Here is a 20,750-nt window from a genome sequence, read left to right as displayed (position 1 = left end):
GGCATCGTGTGACGGTTTCATTGGCCGTTTGAAGGCCATAATTCGTGTCAAATTTGATGCTATTTCCGACATTTTTTGCTTTGATTCAAAAAAAAAAAAAATTAAAAAAATGTAAAAATTATGACGTTTGACTATATTGCAGTTTTTTTTTTTTTTTTTTTTTTTATCTCACCCTTTAATGATAAATTTAGTTAAATTTTCAAATCGTTTCCGTCATCTTGTGCTTTATACACTGCCCTTGGCCAAAAATTAGCGGAGATTCTGAGATACCACATTAGGCAGCACTCAAGATGTACCAGATTTTAAATTAAAATTGCCTTTTTAAATTCCTAATATTTTATTGGGCACCAGTGCACTTGGACGGTATTTAGCTATTGTTGCGAGATATCGAACTAGACAACAGCCAAGATGTTTCAGATTTTAAATAAAGATGTTTGTGTAGCAAACGAAGTGGAGATATTTCAGTCGACTCTGTTAAAGGCAATCGCTGCACCAGACCTATCTACCGATGGGTATTTATTTTCAATATTTTTACATATAAAAGTTCGCTATAATATTTCCAAATGGGCAGAAGATATTTTCTTGACTAGTTAATAACTTTGTTGATTATAAATCTCCTGATCTTATGTTGGGCGCCATTTTTGTTGAACAAATTTAATTTGATGCAATATATATATATAAAATCAAATAACGGGAAGGGATTCTGCTAGGAGTCTATCTAAAGCAACATTAAAATCCTAACGTTGGGCGCCACATTTTGTTTTAGAATAAAAACTATGAATTTTGTGTAGGCTACGAAGCGAAGATATTTCAGCCGACTCTGTTAGAAGTAAACAAACCAATAGATCTACCTTTGATGGGTATTGATTATTTAATAGTATTATATAAGACAGTTCGCTCATTTCCAATGGCCAGGAGATTATTTCTTAATCACTTAATAACTTTTTATACCCTCCACCATACTATGGAGGGTATATTAATTTTGTCATTCCGTTTGTAACTCCTCGAAATACTCATGTCAGACCCAACAAAGTATATATATATTCTTGATCAGCGTAAAATTCTAAGACGATTTAGCCATGTTCTGTCTGTTGTAATCACGCTATCTTTCGAACAAATTAAGATAGAAGGCTAAAATTTTGCACACATGTATATTTTGCCAGTAGGCAGGCTAAGTTCGTAAATGGGCCATGTAGGTCCAAGTTAACATATAGCTCCATATAACGGTACCTCCCGATATTCCGTATTTTGATCATTTTAGCGACATTATTCACCGGAATTGTTTCAAATTTGGTATCTGACGTTCGTAATGGATACTACAGCCTATGACAGAAAATTAACTGTGCAGGTCCACATCTTCGTATAGCCCCGATATAACGGTACCTCCCGATATTCGGTATTTTGATCATTTTAGCGACATTATTCACCGGGATTGTTTCAATTTTGGCATTTGAAATTCGTAATGGATACTACATCCTACAACAGAAAATGAGCCATGTAGGTCCACGTCTTCGTATAGCCCCCATATAACGGTACCCCCCGATATTCGGTATTTTGATGATTTTAGCGACATTATTTACCGGAATCGTTTCGAATTTGGTATTTGAAGTTCGTAATGGATACTACATCCTACTACAGAAAATGAGCCATGTAGGTCCATGTCTTCGTATAGCCCCCATATAACGGTACCTCCCGATATTCGGTATTCTGATGATTTTAGAGACATTATTTACCGGAACTATTTCAAATTTTGTATTTGAATTTCGTAATGAATACTACAGCATATGACAGAAAATTGTCTGTGCAGGTCCACGTCTTCGTATATCCTCCATATACCGTACCCCCCGATATTCGGTATTTTGATTATTTTAGCGACATTATTTACCGGAATTATTTCAAATTTTGTATTTGAAGTTCGTAATGGTTACTACAGCCTATGACAAAAAATTGTCTGTGCAGGTGCACGTTTTAAAACCCCCATGATACCTCCCTATATTCGGTATTTTTATGATTTAAGCTACATTATAAACAGATTTTTTTTCAAGTTTCGCATTTGAATATTGTAATAGCTTGTGACGTCGTCGTATAGATCCTAATATACGACTACATTCGGTATTTTTAAATTTGTACCAAATGGTGGAGGGTATTCAAAGTTCTGCCCGGCCGAACTTACAGCGTTTTTGCTTGTTTATCTTAAGCCTTACGTTGGGCGCCACTTTTGTATTAAAAATTTAATTTAATGCAATAAACTCGAATAATGGGGGAACTTTTTACGAAAAATTCTCTGGACCCCCTCTAAAGCAAAATTAAAATTTCCATCCTAACGTTGGGCGCCACATTTTTTGTTTTAGAATTAAAAACTAATAACTATTCCGGAATTTATTTACATATTATTACTAATTTAATTAAAAAACATACAAATATTGATACACTTAATTTAAAATGCAATGCAAATCTCACCACTACTAATGCAACACTATAAAACATTTAAACCAATACTACAACTAAAGAAACATAAAAAACAAGATAAAAACACACATACAAAAAAAGCAACATTTACAGTTACACACATATTAGATAACAACAAAAAATGCAAGGCACAAAAAACACATTCACACAGCAACAAAAAAGTACACATTTAAACATGAATATAAATCTCGTTCCGGACTTACCACTACAATTGCAATTACTTGCTGTTGCAATTTTTCAATTTCCGGATTGGATGGCACATTAATCTGCTTTAAATCATGTTCCATGGCCCTGTGGAAGGAAGTGTGGCGTTACGAAGAAATGTGAAAAAATAAAAAATACAAAAAAAAAAAAAAAGAACGAGAAAATTAAAATGAAATACAATAAGCGAAGAGTTATATAAAATTATATTAGTATTGGTTTCCATTTGAAAGCCAAATGAAATGATGTGGAAAATTATGTTTATGTTAAGTGGATACTCTTGAAATGCAAATGTAATTAGAAGGTGATCAAGTTATACGATAATTGTTTGGTTTTTTATTATTATTTGTTTGTTTGTTTGCAATTGAACAGTGGACGGGAAGGCAATGAAATATTAAGTGTGTTAATTGTTAATAAAAAATAAATAAAATATAAAAGGATACAATTATCCCCAACAGAAAGGAATTCGCGTTGGGCGCCACTTGGTTGCTGTTGTTTGCTATCCAAATATTTAGACGTTATATATAGTTTAAAAATTCGGATCAGAAAAAAAAAAAAAAAAAACAAATGGCGCCCAACTAAAATCAAATTCTCTAATTTATGCTTTCTACCAAAAAATAAACAGAACAATTCAAAAAGTATCACTCGGCCTTGCCGACAAATGTATATCCTCAGCCAATGTTCGATTATTTAAATATATTTCGACTTCGGTTATATTAATTCAAACCTTTGACCCGTTGAGTAGTTTCCAAAGAAATAAGCCAATATTGTCTATTTCGTTAGGATAGATATAGTCGACGGAAGTATTCAATTTTCATACTCCATCTAATACCGATAAAACCAGGAAAGAAACTCTTAAAGTCGGGCGGGGCCGACTTTATGATACCCTACACCACTTTGCTAATTTAGTAGAGCTCCGCATAACAATTAAAAGTTTTTATGGAAGAATTCAATCATACCCGCTATGATTATAATTATAATTTAAAAATTCAAAAAAAATAAATCTGCCGTATCTGTATCTTTTACATTCGGACTTGTATTGCCCATTTGATGGACAATTAATTTAAAATCGGATAAAGATATATATGGGGGCTATGTCCAAATCTGAACCAATCTTGATAAAATTTGGCAAAGATATTTCTGTATTTCATATATTCCCCTGAATATCGTTGTTACGGAGTGCATATTACGGCTGTGGGTAACAAATATAACAAATGGGATGAACAATAAATATGGGAGCTAAAGCTATATCTGAACCGATCTTCACCAAATTTGACATACTAGCTTCTAGACTCAATTCGGTCGTAAGTGCCAAATTTCATCCCATTTGGGCAAATATTAGACGTTTGGTGCACAATCCAATGCAAATCGGACGAAGTTATATATGGGAGATATATCCAAATACGAACCGATCTTGATAAAATTTAGCAAATATATTTCTGAGCTGTATTTCATAAATTTCCTAGAATATCGTTGTTACGGAGTGCATATTACGGCTGTGGGTAACAAATATAACAAATCGGATGAACAATATATATGGGAGCTATAGCTATATCTGAACTGATCTTCACCAAATTTGATATACTAGCTTCTAGACTCAATTCGGTCGTAAGTGCCAAATTTCATCTCATTTGGGCAAATATTAGACGTTTGGTGCACAATAAAAAGTAAATCGGACGGAGATATATCCAAATCCGAACCGATCTCGATAAAATTTATCAAAGGTATTTCTGAGCCGTATTTGATATATTTCCCCAAATATTGTTGTTACAGAGTGTATATTACGGCTGCGGAGGACAAAAACAACAAATCGGATTAATAATATATGTTGGAGCTAAAGCTATTTCTTGACCGATTTCGATCAAATTTGGCATACTTATTTTTAGACCTAATTTGGTTGTATGTGCAAAATTCCATACTATTCGGGCTGATATTACGCGTTTGGTGCACAATAAAAGGCAAATCGGACGAAGATTTATGTGGGAGCTATATCTAAATTTTTACCGATTATCTCCAATTTCAATAGGGTTCGTCCTTGGGCCAAACAAATGATTTGTGCAAAATTTCATTTCAATCGGATAATAAATGCGAACTGTACTTTGTTCACAAAAATATATGGACAGACGGACGGACATGCATAAATCGACTCAGAAATTGATTCTATGCAGATCATCAAAAGGAACTATGGGTTTATCTCGTTTCCTTTTGCCTGTTACAAACAAATGCACAAAGACATAATATCCTGACCACCTTGTGGTATAGGGTATATATAAACAACAAAATCTTTCAAAATCTTGTAGACTATGTGGGGGAGGTATCAGAAGAAATGGTGCGAGCTCTGCCATCTTTATAATAGATCTTGTGTTGAAAATATTGAGATGTAACAAGTCCGAATGGAATAAGACGTTATTTTCGCGTATTATGAGCTTCATGAATATTCAAGTACCAGAAAGAGAGAACCGACATAATCCATCGTCACGCCAGAACTTGGGTTAATAAAAATATTATGATGTGTGTAATTTGAAGAGGACTGGACGCTTATTTCGGATTTTTTTATCGTTTTGGCTATTTAAAATTTTAATCCGTTGTGGGAGAGGTACCAGAAGGAGTGAACCGATACCTTCCATCTTCACACCAGACCTTGGGGTAGTAAAATTACTGTGATTTATGTAATTTGAGGACAATCGGACTCTTACATCACTTTTTATAAGAGGTATAATTATTCCAAATTTTGACCCTTTGTGGAGAAGGTACCAGAAGGAATGGTCCGACCGCTACCATCTTTATTACAGGTCTTGTGTTGATGGAAATATTGAGATGTGTCAAGTCTGAATGGAATCGGATGTTAATTCCGTGTTTTATGAGCTTCATGATTATTCAAAACTTTGACCCTTTGTGGGGGTCCCAGAATTCAAAATATTGACCCTTTGTGGGGGTCCCAGAATTGATGGAGTGGACCGATATTGTCTATTTGCGCACATGTCTCAGCTTTGACGCAAATATTAGGATTTGCAAAGTTGGAGCAAAATCGGATTATCGTTTTTCTACGTATGCCGTACATAAATATTTTGAAAATGTCGACCTTCTGTGGGGGAGTTGCCAGAAGGAGGGGACCGATATACTTCATCTTTAGCAAAAGGGTGCCTCCTCATGTAGGTGGTCGACAGGTGTCATAAGGAGCCACCCTCTTGCGGTTCTATGTCGGCGAAGGTCTTACCGGTGCGACAGCATGATAAAATGCTGTTAAGATCCTGATGGTGCAGCCGTCTCAATTCCTATTGGGACCTGATCGACAGCAATGTGCAGAACATCTGCCCAGCTTGTGGCGCGGCATTCTGGCAGGACTGAATATTTTTGCAATATGCGTAGGACTAACGCTGGCGGACCACACCGGAGCCGCATAGTTTACCATAGAACGACAAATCTCGTTGTAAGGGCTCAATAGGGTTTCCTTATTAGCTCACCAAGTGCTGTCTACCAGAGAATTGAGAACCTTGTTCCTACTTCTAATCTTATGGCAGATAACTGTGGTATGCGGACGACTTGAAAAGGCTATCGAATGTGATCCTTAGACCTTGGGGTAGTTGGTGATCGGAATTACAACACCATCGACCTGCAAAATTTAATATAGCGGAGGGATTGATGGAGTGGACCGATATTATTTTTTTTCTCACCTGACCTAGCACTAATGCAAATATTAGAATTTTCAAAGTTGGAGCAGAATCGGATTATCCTTTCTCTGTCTGCGCAGCAAAATATTTTTTTTTTAAATTTGACCACTTGTGGGGGAGTTACCAGAAGGAGTGGGCCGATATTGACCACCTCCAAACTCGATCTAAGTTTGATAATAATATTACGATGTGTTTGAACCAAATCGGATACTCCCTTCGAGAGTTATCTTGCGTACCAGCCAGACAGGCGGACAGATGAACGGACGGACATCGCAAGATCGACTTCAAACTTCCTGAAACGGATTTTGTCCAAAAAGACCTAGGGTCTGAAACCGTTATTTTGATGAGGTAAATTTTGATCTATCAAATCGTGCCCTTTATATGGCTGAGGGTATAAAAATGCGGATATCAAGGAAAATAAAACAAATGGCGCCCAACTAAAATGTAATTCTCTAATTTATGATTTTTACCAATTCATGGCCAGTCTCTCTGATTCGGAATGATCCAGCTTTGAAAATCAAGAATACCCAAGCGTATCCACTCAATATCTACCCAATTTTCTCAATGTTCAATGTTGTCCACTTCCTTCCACTATTCATCTACATCAAGAAAACAAAAAAATTCCACACTCACCTCAAAGTATCCAACGAAATATTATCCAAATTCTGTAGCGTTGATTTCATTTCTGTCAGACGCTTGATGACATCTGCACTGGTCAGCTTCATATACGAAGCCTTTAGATCATCGATTTTTTGTCGTGTGTCTTCCAGGCACACCGGATCACATGATTTACTGTACTCTTCATAGATATCTTCACATTTCTGGAGAATACTTTCATATTCCAAAAAGACTGAATTGCGATCATGCATTTCCTGGGGATTTTCAAATTTACGATTCAGCTCTTCGGCTGCCTGGAAACATTCTTCCAGCTGTTTGGCCAGCTTAATTAAACCTTCAAGGAAAATCTTCGATTGGGTGACATTTTCACCCAAGGCATTGTAGAGATGTTTGAGGGCATCGATACGTTGACTCAGCTGCTTGGGTGATTTGGTGAATTTATCCTCGCAAACCTTGCGTCCCGTTTTTATGGTACTTTCAATTTCGGATTTTATTTCGGACAGGGTGCGATAGATTTGTAGGCATTTTTGATATTGCACCTGCACGGTTGAGGGTCCAGCTGTGGCCACATCTAGAACTAAAGTGGATCTTTCAACATTACGCAACTCGGCCACGGCCCGATTAAGCCTCGATTCAAAGGCCGGTTGGGGAGCGGTACATTTGTTGAGTTTCAGTTGACAGGATTTGTATCGCATCTCTAGCAAATTCAATTGATCCTGTAGCCGATTGGCTGCCTCAATTTTCCCATTACGCTGATGCTCCGCAATGAGATCATCGATTTCTTGGAAGCACCTTTCATTCTCCTCAAATTCCATGGCCAATTGTTGGAAATCTTCGGGTAAATCTTCAATGGTAACATCATTTTCCAAATGTTCGCTGAGTATCTCATCGACACGGGTGAGCCAGGCCTCGAATTGTTCGACACATTTTTCCGATTGTTTGGCCTCGTTAACTTCCTGCTCCAGGATTTCGGCCCGCTGCTTTGCCTTTTGCTGTAGCTGGGTCCAACGTTCCACAATGGCATTGATTTCTTGGCCAATGGATTCGGCCATAAATTCATGGGAAATTAACTCCTGGCCAATTTCTTGGATCTTTTCCAGCCAGTCGTCGGAGTGGCCGCGTAGCACGTTTTCCAAGTCCTAGAAGGAGAGAGAAAGAGAGAATTATTAACAAATTATGGGTTATGGGCTTGTGGCACTTACATCCAATTCCTCAATGATCTCCTCGGCATCGGCATTCTCCGGCGTGGAACGCATTTTATTTTCCAAGCGATCCAGATATCCTGTCTCCGAGACCATAAATTTCTTAAATTCCCCCAGCTGTGTGGAAATATGTTCCAGCAGACCACATTTCTGATACACCAACGAGGTGACCTCCGTCCAGCGGGCATTGAGCCGTGTAAACTTCTTGGCCAACAAATTATATTTCTCGTCAACATTATCCAAACCCTTGGATTTTAGTTCATCGATTTGTACGAGGCAATCTCCGCCCAATTCATTGAGTTCCCTAAAATTCACAGCCTCCCGCTCACAGGTCTCTTTGAGAGCCTGAAATTTCGACTTCAAATGGAACAACTCATTGGAGTTGAGTATCTGAGAGATGGGTGTCTTGGGAGTGTTATTGGACAGCTCATTGAGCCACTGTTCGGTGTGGTTGAGACGTTCGAAAATCTCCTCGGATTGCTTCTGAATATCCAGGGTCTTTTGCAGATTCTCCTTATAGATATTTTGGATCCGGGAAAAGAACTCATTGAGCTCCTTGATCTGAGAGGTCAAATGCTCTCGGTGCTGGGCTTGGGCATCCTTAATGATGATTTCACTGAAGTTCCGGGCACTGATCACATCAATTTCCAATTTACGTAACTTCATGGAACTCGCAGCCTCGGCTGTGGGTTTAGAGTCCCCGGCCTCACCCTCTCGGAGATTACTTTCCAGTTTTCGGAGCACAGCCATTATGGCATTGTATTCTGCCGTGAAATGATTTAGATTCTCAATAGCTGTGGTCTGTTTAATAATCCTTTCCGAGATTTGCTCCTCGGCCTTGAGCCATTTCTCCTGGAACTCGGACGAGAGGCTGTCGGGACGCCTTTGTTTGATTAGATCAAAATCGGGTTTAAGGGTCTCCAACTCCTCGTGGAAACGATTGAGTTCCGTGAGACGTTTTTGCATGGGCTCCAATGAGTCTACAATCACCTGGATCTGGGGCACACGTTTGAGGAAATTTTGTAAGACCTCCAGTTTCCCCTGGATCTCATCGCTGCCACCCTTTTCGCGTATCAATGTCAATATGGCCTTTTTCATGTCATTCCAGGAGTCATAGAATATATTGAAATCCTCCTTCCATTCCTGGAAATCCTCACCCATGGAGGTGGTGGCCTCCTTGGCCTGTTGTATCTCCATGGTCAGGGATTCCATGTCGCTGAGACGCTGCTGCAAATCCCCCTTTGAGGCACTGTTGGAATGCTGTTTATACCAATCCCGCGAATCGGCAAGCACCAGCTTGAATCCCGTGAGGCTATTGTAAAGCTTTTCCTTTTCCATGAGCTTGGAACAGGCACGCCCTTGACTCTCCAGGGCCTGTCTCAACTCGTAGTATTTTTGTTCAATTTGTTTGATCTGTGAGGCTTCCATGATCATGTTACGGCTAACATCTTCCTTTTCGCACAGCTCATAGAGATCCCTTAGCTCGCGGGAATTTTCCAGGCGGGAACTCACCTCCTTTTCCAATTTCTCCAGCATTTCGGCCTGATTGCGCAGGCTCCTCCTCTGCAGCTGTTGCATCTGCTCCTCACAGTCATCGATGAATCCGAAGGCTTCCAGGATCTTACCCTCCAAAAGGTTAAAGTTATCCGTATTCCGCAAACGCCTTTTCTTACAGGCTAGCGGGGAACCCTCTACCATGTGCGCGTCCTGAACCCCACCATCATCCGTTTCCTCGGCCTCATCTTCACCAAAACGGATAATCATCTGGAAGTCAGTCCAATGATCTGGCTTCACAACCTTCGAATCATCATAGGAAGCCCGATCTCGACCAAATTTGAAGCCCTTCTGTTCGATGCGTTCCGTTTGCACCTCGACAATTTGTTTCAAAGCATCCAGGCGATCTTCAAAGTTCTCCAATTGCACCAGCACCTGTTCCCCACGTACATCACCCTCCTGCAAGGTCGCTGCCACCATTTGCCGCAAATCAATGAGGTAACGCTCCAGTTCCAGTAGATCCTTGGCACAGTAGTTCAAATCATTCATACGCTTCGTAATGCTACCCAAATCACAGACATCCTTGGACTCCATGTGCTTGAGGTCCTGCTCACGGGTATCCAACCATCGCGATATACATTTGTATTGCTGCAATTTCTCTTGCCTCAAATCGCACCATTTCACTACATGGGACCAACGTTCTCCCAGGGCTGAGAGCTTATCTTCCAGGTCGTTGAAATTCCCCGACTCATCATTGACAATGACCACCATATTGCTAAGGCTATCCACCAAATCCTGTTGGTGCTTTAGATCATCCTTAAGTACGGCGGCCTCTCTCAGCTGCACCTCAACCTCTTTCAAGGTGGGTCCAATGTCCGACATCAGGGATATTCTATCCTCAATGTTGGTAAGGAAATTCTTTAGCTTCTCAATTTGTTGGCTTTGGAACTCGGCCAGGCGCATGAGGATCTTGCTCTGGACATTCAAAGCCTTCAAACGCAAAGTTTCCCATCTCTCATTCAGCAGCACCATTTGTTGCCTGATTTCATTTTGATCCTCCACCGTTAGGCCTTGGGATTTTTGGGATTCATTGATGAGATTGGAGCCCTCCTCCAAGGCCTCACCCACGTACTGCTGGTGTTCGGTCAATTTCAACATAAACTGTTCATTTTCATGAAATTGGGCCTTGGCCGTCAGAAAATCATGGGGTTCTGGCAAGGTTTCCGACAATATTTGCTCATCCTCGAGCAGCAGTGTTAGCACAGCTTCCAGAGCTGCCTGATAGGTGCTGATCTCTATGGACACATTTGTGGCCAGGCTATGGGGCCTGGATTTGTCATCCTTCAACAGGAAATTGGCCAATTGGCTCTTGGCCGGTGGATCCATTTCCAAATCCATAATCGACTTAAAGGTATCACTGTTATATTTCGATTTAATACCCGAATCTGTGGCACTGTTGGCCATCGAAGAAGAGGCATCCGAGTGGCCAGCCTCTCCATCCTCTAGGCCATCGTCCTGATCCTTATTATCTAAGGGAATTTCATCTAAATCGGTTATATTTACACTTCGGCCATAGCCTAAATCCTCTGTCTTATTATCCTCCTCATATAATACTGTTTCTGTTTCCCTGCGACGGGGTTGGCACAAATTTCCCACCTCCTGCTCCCCTTCTTCATTCTCCTGCTCCTCCTCCTCTTCAAGCGTTCTACGCGTTTCCATGGCATGATACAGGCACATAACATACATTTGTATAGACTTATTATCCGGCTTATGGGTATGTACATCTTCCGGATCCAATAGTTTTTCAATTTTAAAATAAGTATAGGCCAAATCGAAAGCTGTCCTTAGCCGGGCCAAAGGATGTTGGGTCAGGACACTCGATAAATCCACATTATCCAAATGGGCATCGAGGATCAAAAGGAAAGCACGACCATCGGACCAACTGTTGGAGAAATCATTGAGTTTCACACCCTTGGGTTCGGTGAATTGGCGAGCCCAATTCAGCAGGGACTTCTCCACGCCATTACTCGAATGACTTTTCACCAGATTTTGCCCATTAAATTCCAGGGCAATTAACCAAATCAATCCCAAAATTAATTTAGGATTACCCTCGACAATGTCATCACTGGATATGTTCACCAATTTGACTCCATGTTCCTGAATAACCTGCAGGACCTTATTCAGATTGTTGATGTGATGAACACGCATGCGGCCTTTTTCGGGTTTCTGAAAAATGAAAAAAGAGAGAGAGGAAAAAAATTAAGTAAATTTTGAAAAATAATTTGACAAAAGTTTTGAAACTTGGAAATAAATTTTCCTTAGAGGAACTTGATATTTATTTTAACTTTACACACAAAACTTCTCATAAAATAGACCTATATTTCAGAAAGTTCAAAACACATTGACCTCAAATATCAACATTTCTGGCATTAATCTGAGACGTCAATTGAAGATTCTTTACATAAGTAGAGCGTATTTTGGGAATTGATTCCAGCGACAAATGACAACTAGATGTCACTATTTATTTTGTCACAATGGGTTTTAAGAGATTTTTAAACGACATCTGGTGAGAAAGCTAGTTACATCAACTTTAACCTATGCCGTAGACGAGAAATTAATTTTTTCAGCATTTTTCCAATTTCTCGACCAGATCCGAACTCGAAGAATTGAAAAATGTTGCACTTATTAAACTTCCCATTGCCGAGAATTTCCAAATCCACCACAAAATGAAGATTCTCAGAAATAGAGGGCGCTGAGTAATCCTATTTTTAGGACCTCAATTTATAGAATTGATTCCTGTGATATTATTTTTTAAATGTGTTTTTGAATCCATGTATTGGCAACCCCGAGGACTACAAGCCATCCAAAGGCTGTAATTGTTTGAATATAGAGGGCGTTAAAAATGAATATCTTTATATTTGGCGCCATCCTTGTAAAATTATGATTTATTGAAAGTTTTTGCACAAACTCACACAAAGTGCGGCTTTTTAAAAAAAATGATCAAACAAATTATGAAATCAATCTTTTTTTTTTTTTTTTTTTGAAAATTGATGCAATTATTTTTTTAGTATACAATGGAAATACAGATTTCTTTCTATTTTTGTATTTGACGTCATAATTCAAAAATGATGATTTGTTGGAGATTTTTTCAAAAACTCACGACAGTAGGGCTATAAAAAAATTGATCAAAAAATTATTCATTTTTTTGGTATTAAGTGGAAATAGAGACGTCCTGTCTTTGGCGACTTATGGTAAAATTTGATGGGGAATATTTTTGTCTTTGACGTCATCCAACTAATATTATGATTTGTTGGAGATTTTTGTACAACTTTACACAAGGTAAGGCTTTTAAAATAATGATTAAAAATACAAATTATTTTATGGTTTTTTATACTCTCAGCCATATGGCTGAATCGAAATAACGGTTTTATACCCTAGATCTCTTTGGACCAAATCCGTTTCAGGACATTTCGAGTCGATCTAGCGATGTCCGTCCGCCTGGCTGGTGCGCACGATAACTCTCGAAGGGAGTATCCGATTTGGTCCAAACTTGATACATCGTAATATTTTCGTCAAACTAAGATCGAGTTCGGAAATGGTCCTTCTGGTACCTCCCACACAAATTGCAAAAATTTTCAAAGAAAATAATTTATTGCACAGAAAGAAAAAGGATAATCCGATTTTGTTCCAACTTTGCGAATCCTAATATTTTTATTGAATTCAAAATTTTTAATAATTACAACTCTCATAAAATGTGATGTAAGAGTCCGATTGTCTTCAAATTTCACAAATCCCAATATTTATATAAAACCAAGGTCTGGTGCTAAAATGGACAATATCAGTCCACTCCTTTTGGTACTCCCCCTCGAAGTTTTAAAGACCGTATTTTCTGCAAAGAAAGGGAAACGATGATCCGATTTTGCTCCAACTTTGCATATCCTAATATTTGCACCAGTGCTATGTCAGGTGCGAACATGGACAATATCGGTCCACTCCATCAACTACCTCCCCCACAAAGGGTCAAAATTTTGAATAATTACAACTCTTATAAAATGTGATATAAGAATTCGATTGCCTTCAAATTTCACACATCCAATTTTTTTTTATTAACACAAGGTCTGGTGTTAAGATGAAATACATCGGTCCACACCTTCTGGTACCTCACCCACAAAAGGTCGAAATTAAAAAAAAAAAAAATGATTACATAAAAATATTTTTTCTGCACAGAAAGAGAAGCAATAATTCGATTTTGCTCCAACTTTGCAAATCATAATATTTGCCTCAGTTCCCGGTCAGGTGCTAAAATGGATAATATCGGTCCACTCCATCAAGTTCTTCCCCTACAAAGGGTCAACATTTTCAATAATCATAAATCTTATAAAATGTGATGAAAGAATCCGATTGTCTTAAAATTTCACACATGCAAATATTTTATAAGCTCAAGATCTGGTGCTAAGATGGAATATATCGGTACACACTTCCTGGTACTTCCCACAAAAGGTCGAAATTTTGAATATCCATTAAACTCTTAAAAAATGAAAACGTGAAATATATAACAGATCCTGTGTTGATGGAAATATTCATATGTGCCAAGTCTACATTGAATCGTATGTTAAGATTCAATGTAGACTTGGCACATATGAATATTTCCATCAACACAGGATCTGTTATAAAAACGGTAGAGATCGGACCTTTCCCTCTGGTACCTCCCCTATAAAGGGCCAACATTTTGAATATCCATGAAGGTCATAAAACGCGAAGTAAGCATCAGGTTCTCTTTATATTTAACACATCCAATTATTTCTACTAACACAAGATCTGTTGTGAAGATGGGATATATCGGTCCACTCCTTTTGATAACTCCCCCACAAAGGGTCAAAATTTTGAATATCCATGAAGCTCACAAAACGCGAAAACAACATCCAATGCCACTTAGACTTGGTACATCTCAATATTTCCATTTAAAAAAAGATATGTTATAAAGATGGTGGAGATCGGACCAATTCTTCTGCTGCCTGCCCTACATAGAGTTCAAGATTTTGAAAAACAAAACGCTCAAAGAAAGCGAAATAAGCATCGTACTCTTCTCAAATTTCACACATACAAACATTACGACTTTAACCCTAAAGTGGGGTTTTCATATTTTTGAATTCCTTGGGTTTTGGTCCGATTTAGACTCTTGACAACTTCCGGGACCTGTAGTAGAATTTTATGACAAATAATTTTGTGGAATATTTTGACTGTTAAAATGGAGTTTTTAACCATATTTAAAAAAGTACCAAAAATGCCTCCTTGTGGACTCGCTCGAGGGTTGACGGTCTGACGAAAATATTCATCGTAGTTCTATCTGCAATATTGCCGAAGACACAATCTACCTAAATTGCTCTGATTTCAAGGAATCTTAATCCGAAAATTTCTAAACGTGTGGAAGAGTGGGGAACTTGAACCCTCTATTAAGGTTACTTTGCGATGAAAACTTTCAAAAGTTATTTTCGGATTAAGATTCCTCGAAATCTGTGCGTTTTAGGTATATATTGCCTTCGGCAAAATTGAAGATAAAAATATGTGGACTATATTGGTGGGAAATCTTAACCTTCGAGGGAGTCAGCAGAATTGTCTTTTTGGTCCTTTTTTAAATACGCTTAAAAACTCCCTTCTAGCGGGATCGTAGTAAATCAAAATATTCCACAAAATTAATTATTCGTCGTAAAATTCTACTAAAGGTTCTAGAAGGTGTCAAAGGTCTAAACCTCAAATGTCAGGAATTCATATGAATGAAACAACACATTTTAGGGTTAAAACCGTACTTTGTGTGAGTTTTGTCAAACTGGCTATATTTTACAATTTCGCCTTGATTTCGATACAGTTAATAGATTGAGTGAATTGTACTTTGCACGACCTTAGCACCTCCAGTTCCAAAAAATACTATCCAATCCTATGTCTATTTTTCTAAAAAGATAACAAAATTTCAATAATATTGATATTTTGAAATTCAACCATCGGAAATATCGATGGGGACGGCCAACAATAGTATAGGAGCTTTATATTACCGGCAATGATAATGACCGCCATTTACATAATTTTCATTAGTACCATCCCCATCTTCATCATCGTAAAAACGTTTGACAACAAAACAAAGTCAAGGTCATTAGCTTGTTGCAATTGTGTAATGTATGGATTTGCATTTCCTTTTTTTTTGTTGATGGCTGGCGAAGCACCCTTGTTAGGTCCTCCGCAAACAGAGTACTCTTGTGTGAGTGTGTTTGGTTCCTTTTTCCCATTCACTTCTAATTTGAAACAAGCTCATCTGGTTTCAGTTTCTTTTTTTTTTTTTTTCATTTACATGATTGTCCCTCCAAACATCACATCATAATCGTCCTCATCATCATCGTGATATTATATTCCATTTAAAATGGCAAGGTCATTTGCCGTTTGCGCACGTCTCTACCACATGTTAGAATACTAACATACATCCATACCTACTTTACATTCAAACTTTGTGCAGAGGCTTGAGGCAACATGTTTGGTGGCTAGTTAACCTGATGCTGCTGTGATTATTTATAAGGTACTTTTGAATTACAGAACAAGAAAAAAGAAGAAAGGAGCTTATGACGAATTTGGTACACAGGAAAAAAAATTGGAAGTGGCATCCTTGGACTACTGGGGGTACTTTTTTGGTGGCAGGAAGACCCTCAGAAGAGCTTCTGTGTAAAGTAGACTTTTAGAAGGTTTTCTAGGAACATACGACATATAGATGGCGTTCTATGCATAGAAGATCTCCAGTGGTTGGATTCCTGCTCTATAAAAATATGAAATGAAAAATATTTTCCTTATATTTTTCACTTGGCATTTCTTTCCTCTATAAAAGTTTTCATTTCACATTTTCATAGAACAAGAATTGAGGCCCAGGAGGGGTTTTATGTTTAGAAAACAGAAAAAAAACGTGTATACTTAGAAAGCCTTCAGACGACCTTCTATGTTGGCGAAGGCCTCTAGACGATTTTCCTGTGTATAGAAGACCCCCAGACGGTCTTCTGTTTGCAGAAAACCTCCAGACGGTCTTATATTTGCAGAAGACCTCAACATTTTATTCAATATTGAGAAAACCTACAGACGGTCTTGCAGGTATAACAGAACTACAGGCTCCAAGTCCAAAAATTAAAATTTCTCCTTTATACGAAACGACCCTTACTCCTTTTCTAATTTCCTTAAATTCTCCTGATGATCGAAGGCTTCTGAGCTCTCATATTTTGACTTGCTACGATCCTGTTCAAAGGGTGTTTTTTACAAAATTTAGAAAAATGACCCAAAAGACCCATTTGTTGACACACCCAAGGGTTAACATTTTAACCAAAATATTTTTTGTATTTTTACTTTCAGACTGTTGTTGGTATAACAGAACTACCGGCTCCAGCTTAAAAATTTCTCGGGAAGACTCCCAAACGAACTTTACTAAGGGCATTCTTTATTTTCTTAATTTCTCCTGATAATCGAAGGCTTCTGAACCTTCATATTTTGACTTCCAACGATCCGGTTTAAAGGGAATTTTTAACCAAATTAAAAAAAGACCAAAAAGACCCCTTTTTGACTCGCTCGAGAGTTAAAAACTAAAAAGAAAGCTGTGAGTTTAACCGGGCCGAACTTTGAATACCCTCCATAATTTGAAACAAATTTGAAAATTTTCAAAAAATTAAATCCATTAAAAATTCTGTTAAATTGTTAAAAAAAAACGAATGTTGTCGTTATACTGGAGTCTATACGAAGTCATGGACCTGCATAGGCCACTTTTGTCATAAGCCATTACAATATTCAAATACGAAACTTGAAAAAAAAAATTCGGTGAATAATGTAGTAAAATCATCAAAATACCGAAAATTGGGATGCCGAAAATATGGGGCCTATACGAAGATCTACACCTGCACAGACAATTTTCTGTCACAGGCTGTAGTATCCAATACGAACTTCAAATACCAACGTTGAAACAATTCCGGTGAATAGTGTCGCTAAAATCATCAAAATACCGAATATCGGGAGGTACCGTTATATGGGGGCTATACGAAGCCGTTGGCCTGCATGCGTAATTTTTTCCTCTAAGGCTTTAGTACCCATTGCGAATTCTAAATACGAAATTGGAAATAACTCCGGGGAATTATGTTCCTAAAATCGCCAAAATATCGAATATATGTGGGCTATACGACGACATGGACCTGCACAAAAAATTTGCTCTCTTAGGCTTCAAATACCAATTTTGAAACAATTCCGGTGAATAATGTCGCTAAAATCATCAAAATACAAAACATCGGGAGGTACCGGGCCTATACGAAGACCTGCACCTGCATAGACAATTTTCTGTCATAGACTGTAGACTCCTAATCCGAAATTTGAAATAGCTCCGGTGAATAATGCCCTTAAATGGTCAAATTATCGAATATCGTGGGGTACCGTTGTATGTGGGCTATACGATATCGTGGACCTATATAGACATTTCTCTTCCGGGGGGTAAAGTTCTTAAAAAGAACCTTTAATGTGGACTTTTAGGTAATTCCATTGAAAAATGTAGCTATAATCAGAAAAACACCGAATATCGGGGTGTACCGCTATATGCGGGCTATACGATATCGTGTATATCGATATAGCCCATCTTCAAACTTGACCTGCCTGCAGACAAAAGACTGATCTGTGCACAATTTTAGCTTCCTATCTATATTCGTTTTGACTCTAGCGTCATTACAACAGACGGACGGACAGGGATAAATCGTCTTAGAATTTTACTCCCATCAAGAATATATATTCTTTGTTATGTCTGAAATTATTTTTTCGATGAGTTACAAACGGAATGACGAACTTAATATACTCTCCAAGCATTTCTCCAAGCATTCTTTCTATTTTTATCTGCAATATTGCCAAGGACATTTTATACCTGAAAGGCACAGTTTCAAGGAATCTGAAATCCGAAAATTTCACAAAATGTGGAAAAGAGGGTGGAATTTGCCTCCTCTCTTTAGGTTACATTGCGATGTAAACTTACAAAACGCCGATACAGGTGTCTTCTTTGTAGCTTTACTTTCATAATCTGACCCTTACTGAGGGCTTTCCTTATTTTCCTAATTTCTCCAGATGATCAAAGGTCTTCTATGCCTTTACATTTTTCTCTCAGTGCACCCTGGCTACTTGTTTATCTTTTACATTTTAACCTTTATCCTTTAACCGTCTCCCCGTATTTGGTTTTATGAATGAATGAATGAATGAACGAACGAATGGTGGCGAATGTATGACTCAAGGAAGTAGACCACCATTGCATCAACTTACTCTGACAAACCAACCGAATGTTTGCCCGCATTTATTTTACAAACCAACGCAATAAAGCTTTCAACAACACTGTCGGTTTGTTAAACCTTGCAAAAAAAAAAACAAAAACGGAAAAAAATAAAATCTCTTCTAAGAATAGCTGAAATCTAAAGCATACTTTTAGGAATATGTCTCTTTCGATTGTGTCAAGTTCAAAGTGCGCCCCACCACAAAAAAAGGATGTGAAGGTTGTGCTTGTTCGCATTTAATGTTTTAAAAAAAATTATGTAGGAGAATGTTGCTAATGGTAAATTTTTCATACAATTTAAATGGAATTTTAGAAAAAAAATATGGTTCATTTTAAAATAGCCCTACCAATGATGATATTTGATTTTTGCGTTACAAATTTCGTATGAGTTTTAAATGAACAAGGCGTAAATGTGGCGTATGTGTATTCACAGAACTCTGTCTTTATTTTTGAACAATTTTCTCAGAAAGCTTGACAACATAAATGAATACCAAAGAAGAAAGGGTAGGTGAAAAAATCTTATTAAATCTTATTCTTAAATCTTATTTCATGTATTTAGCGCCATCTAGATGTGTTTTTTCTGATCGCAACAAATAATGCTTACTGGGGTAGTGGTCAGTGTTGCCGTTTTGGGCGTTTCCGTCCAAATTTGGGCGGAAAAAAGATACATTTTGTGGTTTGGGCGGATTTTGGGCGGGTTTTTTTCATATTGGGTACAAATTTATTTTTCATTGTTTATTTTTACGCAATTTAATTTTTTTTATTACTAACTGAATTTTATATTTTTTATTGAGATGAATCGTTATTTATTTTATAGATTTTTGTTAAGTTTTTTAATAATATAAATAATACATTGGCTAAAATCGTGAGGGGCCGACCATGTGATACCCTACAACACTACAATATGTTAGAAGCCCCCTCATGTCCAAATCCATTTTGGAAGATTTCGCTTTTGAAATTATGTGACGGAGCACTGCACAGATATTACCCTTAGCATTTTGACAAGGGACATTTTCCCAATATTTATGTACTCCGTCGTGCTGTTAGTTTTTGTGTTCCATTTTACGGCTAAATATATTTCAATGGTCATCCAAAATGCCAGAATTCTTCCCTGTGCTTACCTATTTTCTCAGGCGTGTCGATTGGCTTCAATTGTGTGATCAGGAATTTTTTTTCTGTTTTTGGTTCATATATATATATATGAATATATTGCGGACATCTTTGAAAACAATAGGCCTTGCCCTTCTGAGCCTAACCCTTGTGAAAAATTTCGTGAGGATCGAACGATAATTGCAATCTGTATATAAATAATAACCCTAACCTGTGTTGTATTATAAGTCAACTTGAAAAAATCGCATGCGAAAAAAAAAATGAAAAAAATAAAGAAAATGTCTCAAAATACTACAAAATCTATATGAACATCATTATTGGTATCTTTTTATGCGATTTTGTAGTATTTATACTTTAATGCCACAAGGGCAATTGACAAAATTTGTCAAAATCGCTCCAGCCATTGTGAAGATATAAGCATTCTAGCTGACATCCCCTTCCTTTGTATATATACATTGTATATATTTCTCTATATATATCCGATATTTTTACTATCGGCATCTACGTAACGGTCAGAATTGACCTGTTCGTCTATTTGTGATTTCGCCGGCAGTAAAAATATTCGCGGATTAATGGAAAAATTTACTTTTATTTATCGCAAATGCTATGGTCTACTAAACCACTAAATATTACCCGATGACCATCAAAATTGGAAGGCTTCTGCCCAGT

The 20,750-nt window shown here is 37.7% G+C and overlaps 1 protein-coding gene across 9 annotated transcripts in view; it reads right to left on the bottom strand.

Moving 5' to 3' along the window:
* LOC101893112 (dystrophin, isoforms A/C/F/G/H) overlaps positions 1-20,750 on the bottom strand; it is a 752,562-nt gene that overhangs the window by 632,243 nt on the left and 99,569 nt on the right. For all 9 annotated transcript variants that reach the window (XM_059123281.1, XM_059123282.1, XM_059123286.1 and 6 more), the window contains exons 3-5: positions 8,162-11,881; positions 6,975-8,098; positions 2,673-2,760 (exon numbers count right to left, since the gene is read on the bottom strand). In XM_059123281.1, the coding sequence (XP_058979264.1) occupies positions 2,673-2,760; positions 6,975-8,098; positions 8,162-11,881 (4,932 nt within the window). The remainder of the gene's footprint in view (positions 1-2,672; positions 2,761-6,974; positions 8,099-8,161; positions 11,882-20,750) is intronic.

This window comes from Musca domestica, unplaced genomic scaffold (assembly GCF_030504385.1).
Source record: "Musca domestica strain aabys unplaced genomic scaffold, Musca_domestica.polishedcontigs.V.1.1 24, whole genome shotgun sequence".
Taxonomy (NCBI): domain Eukaryota; kingdom Metazoa; phylum Arthropoda; class Insecta; order Diptera; family Muscidae; genus Musca; species Musca domestica.
The sequence above is the reverse complement of the archived record's forward strand: the minus strand, read 5'-3'. Positions and strand labels throughout refer to the sequence as shown.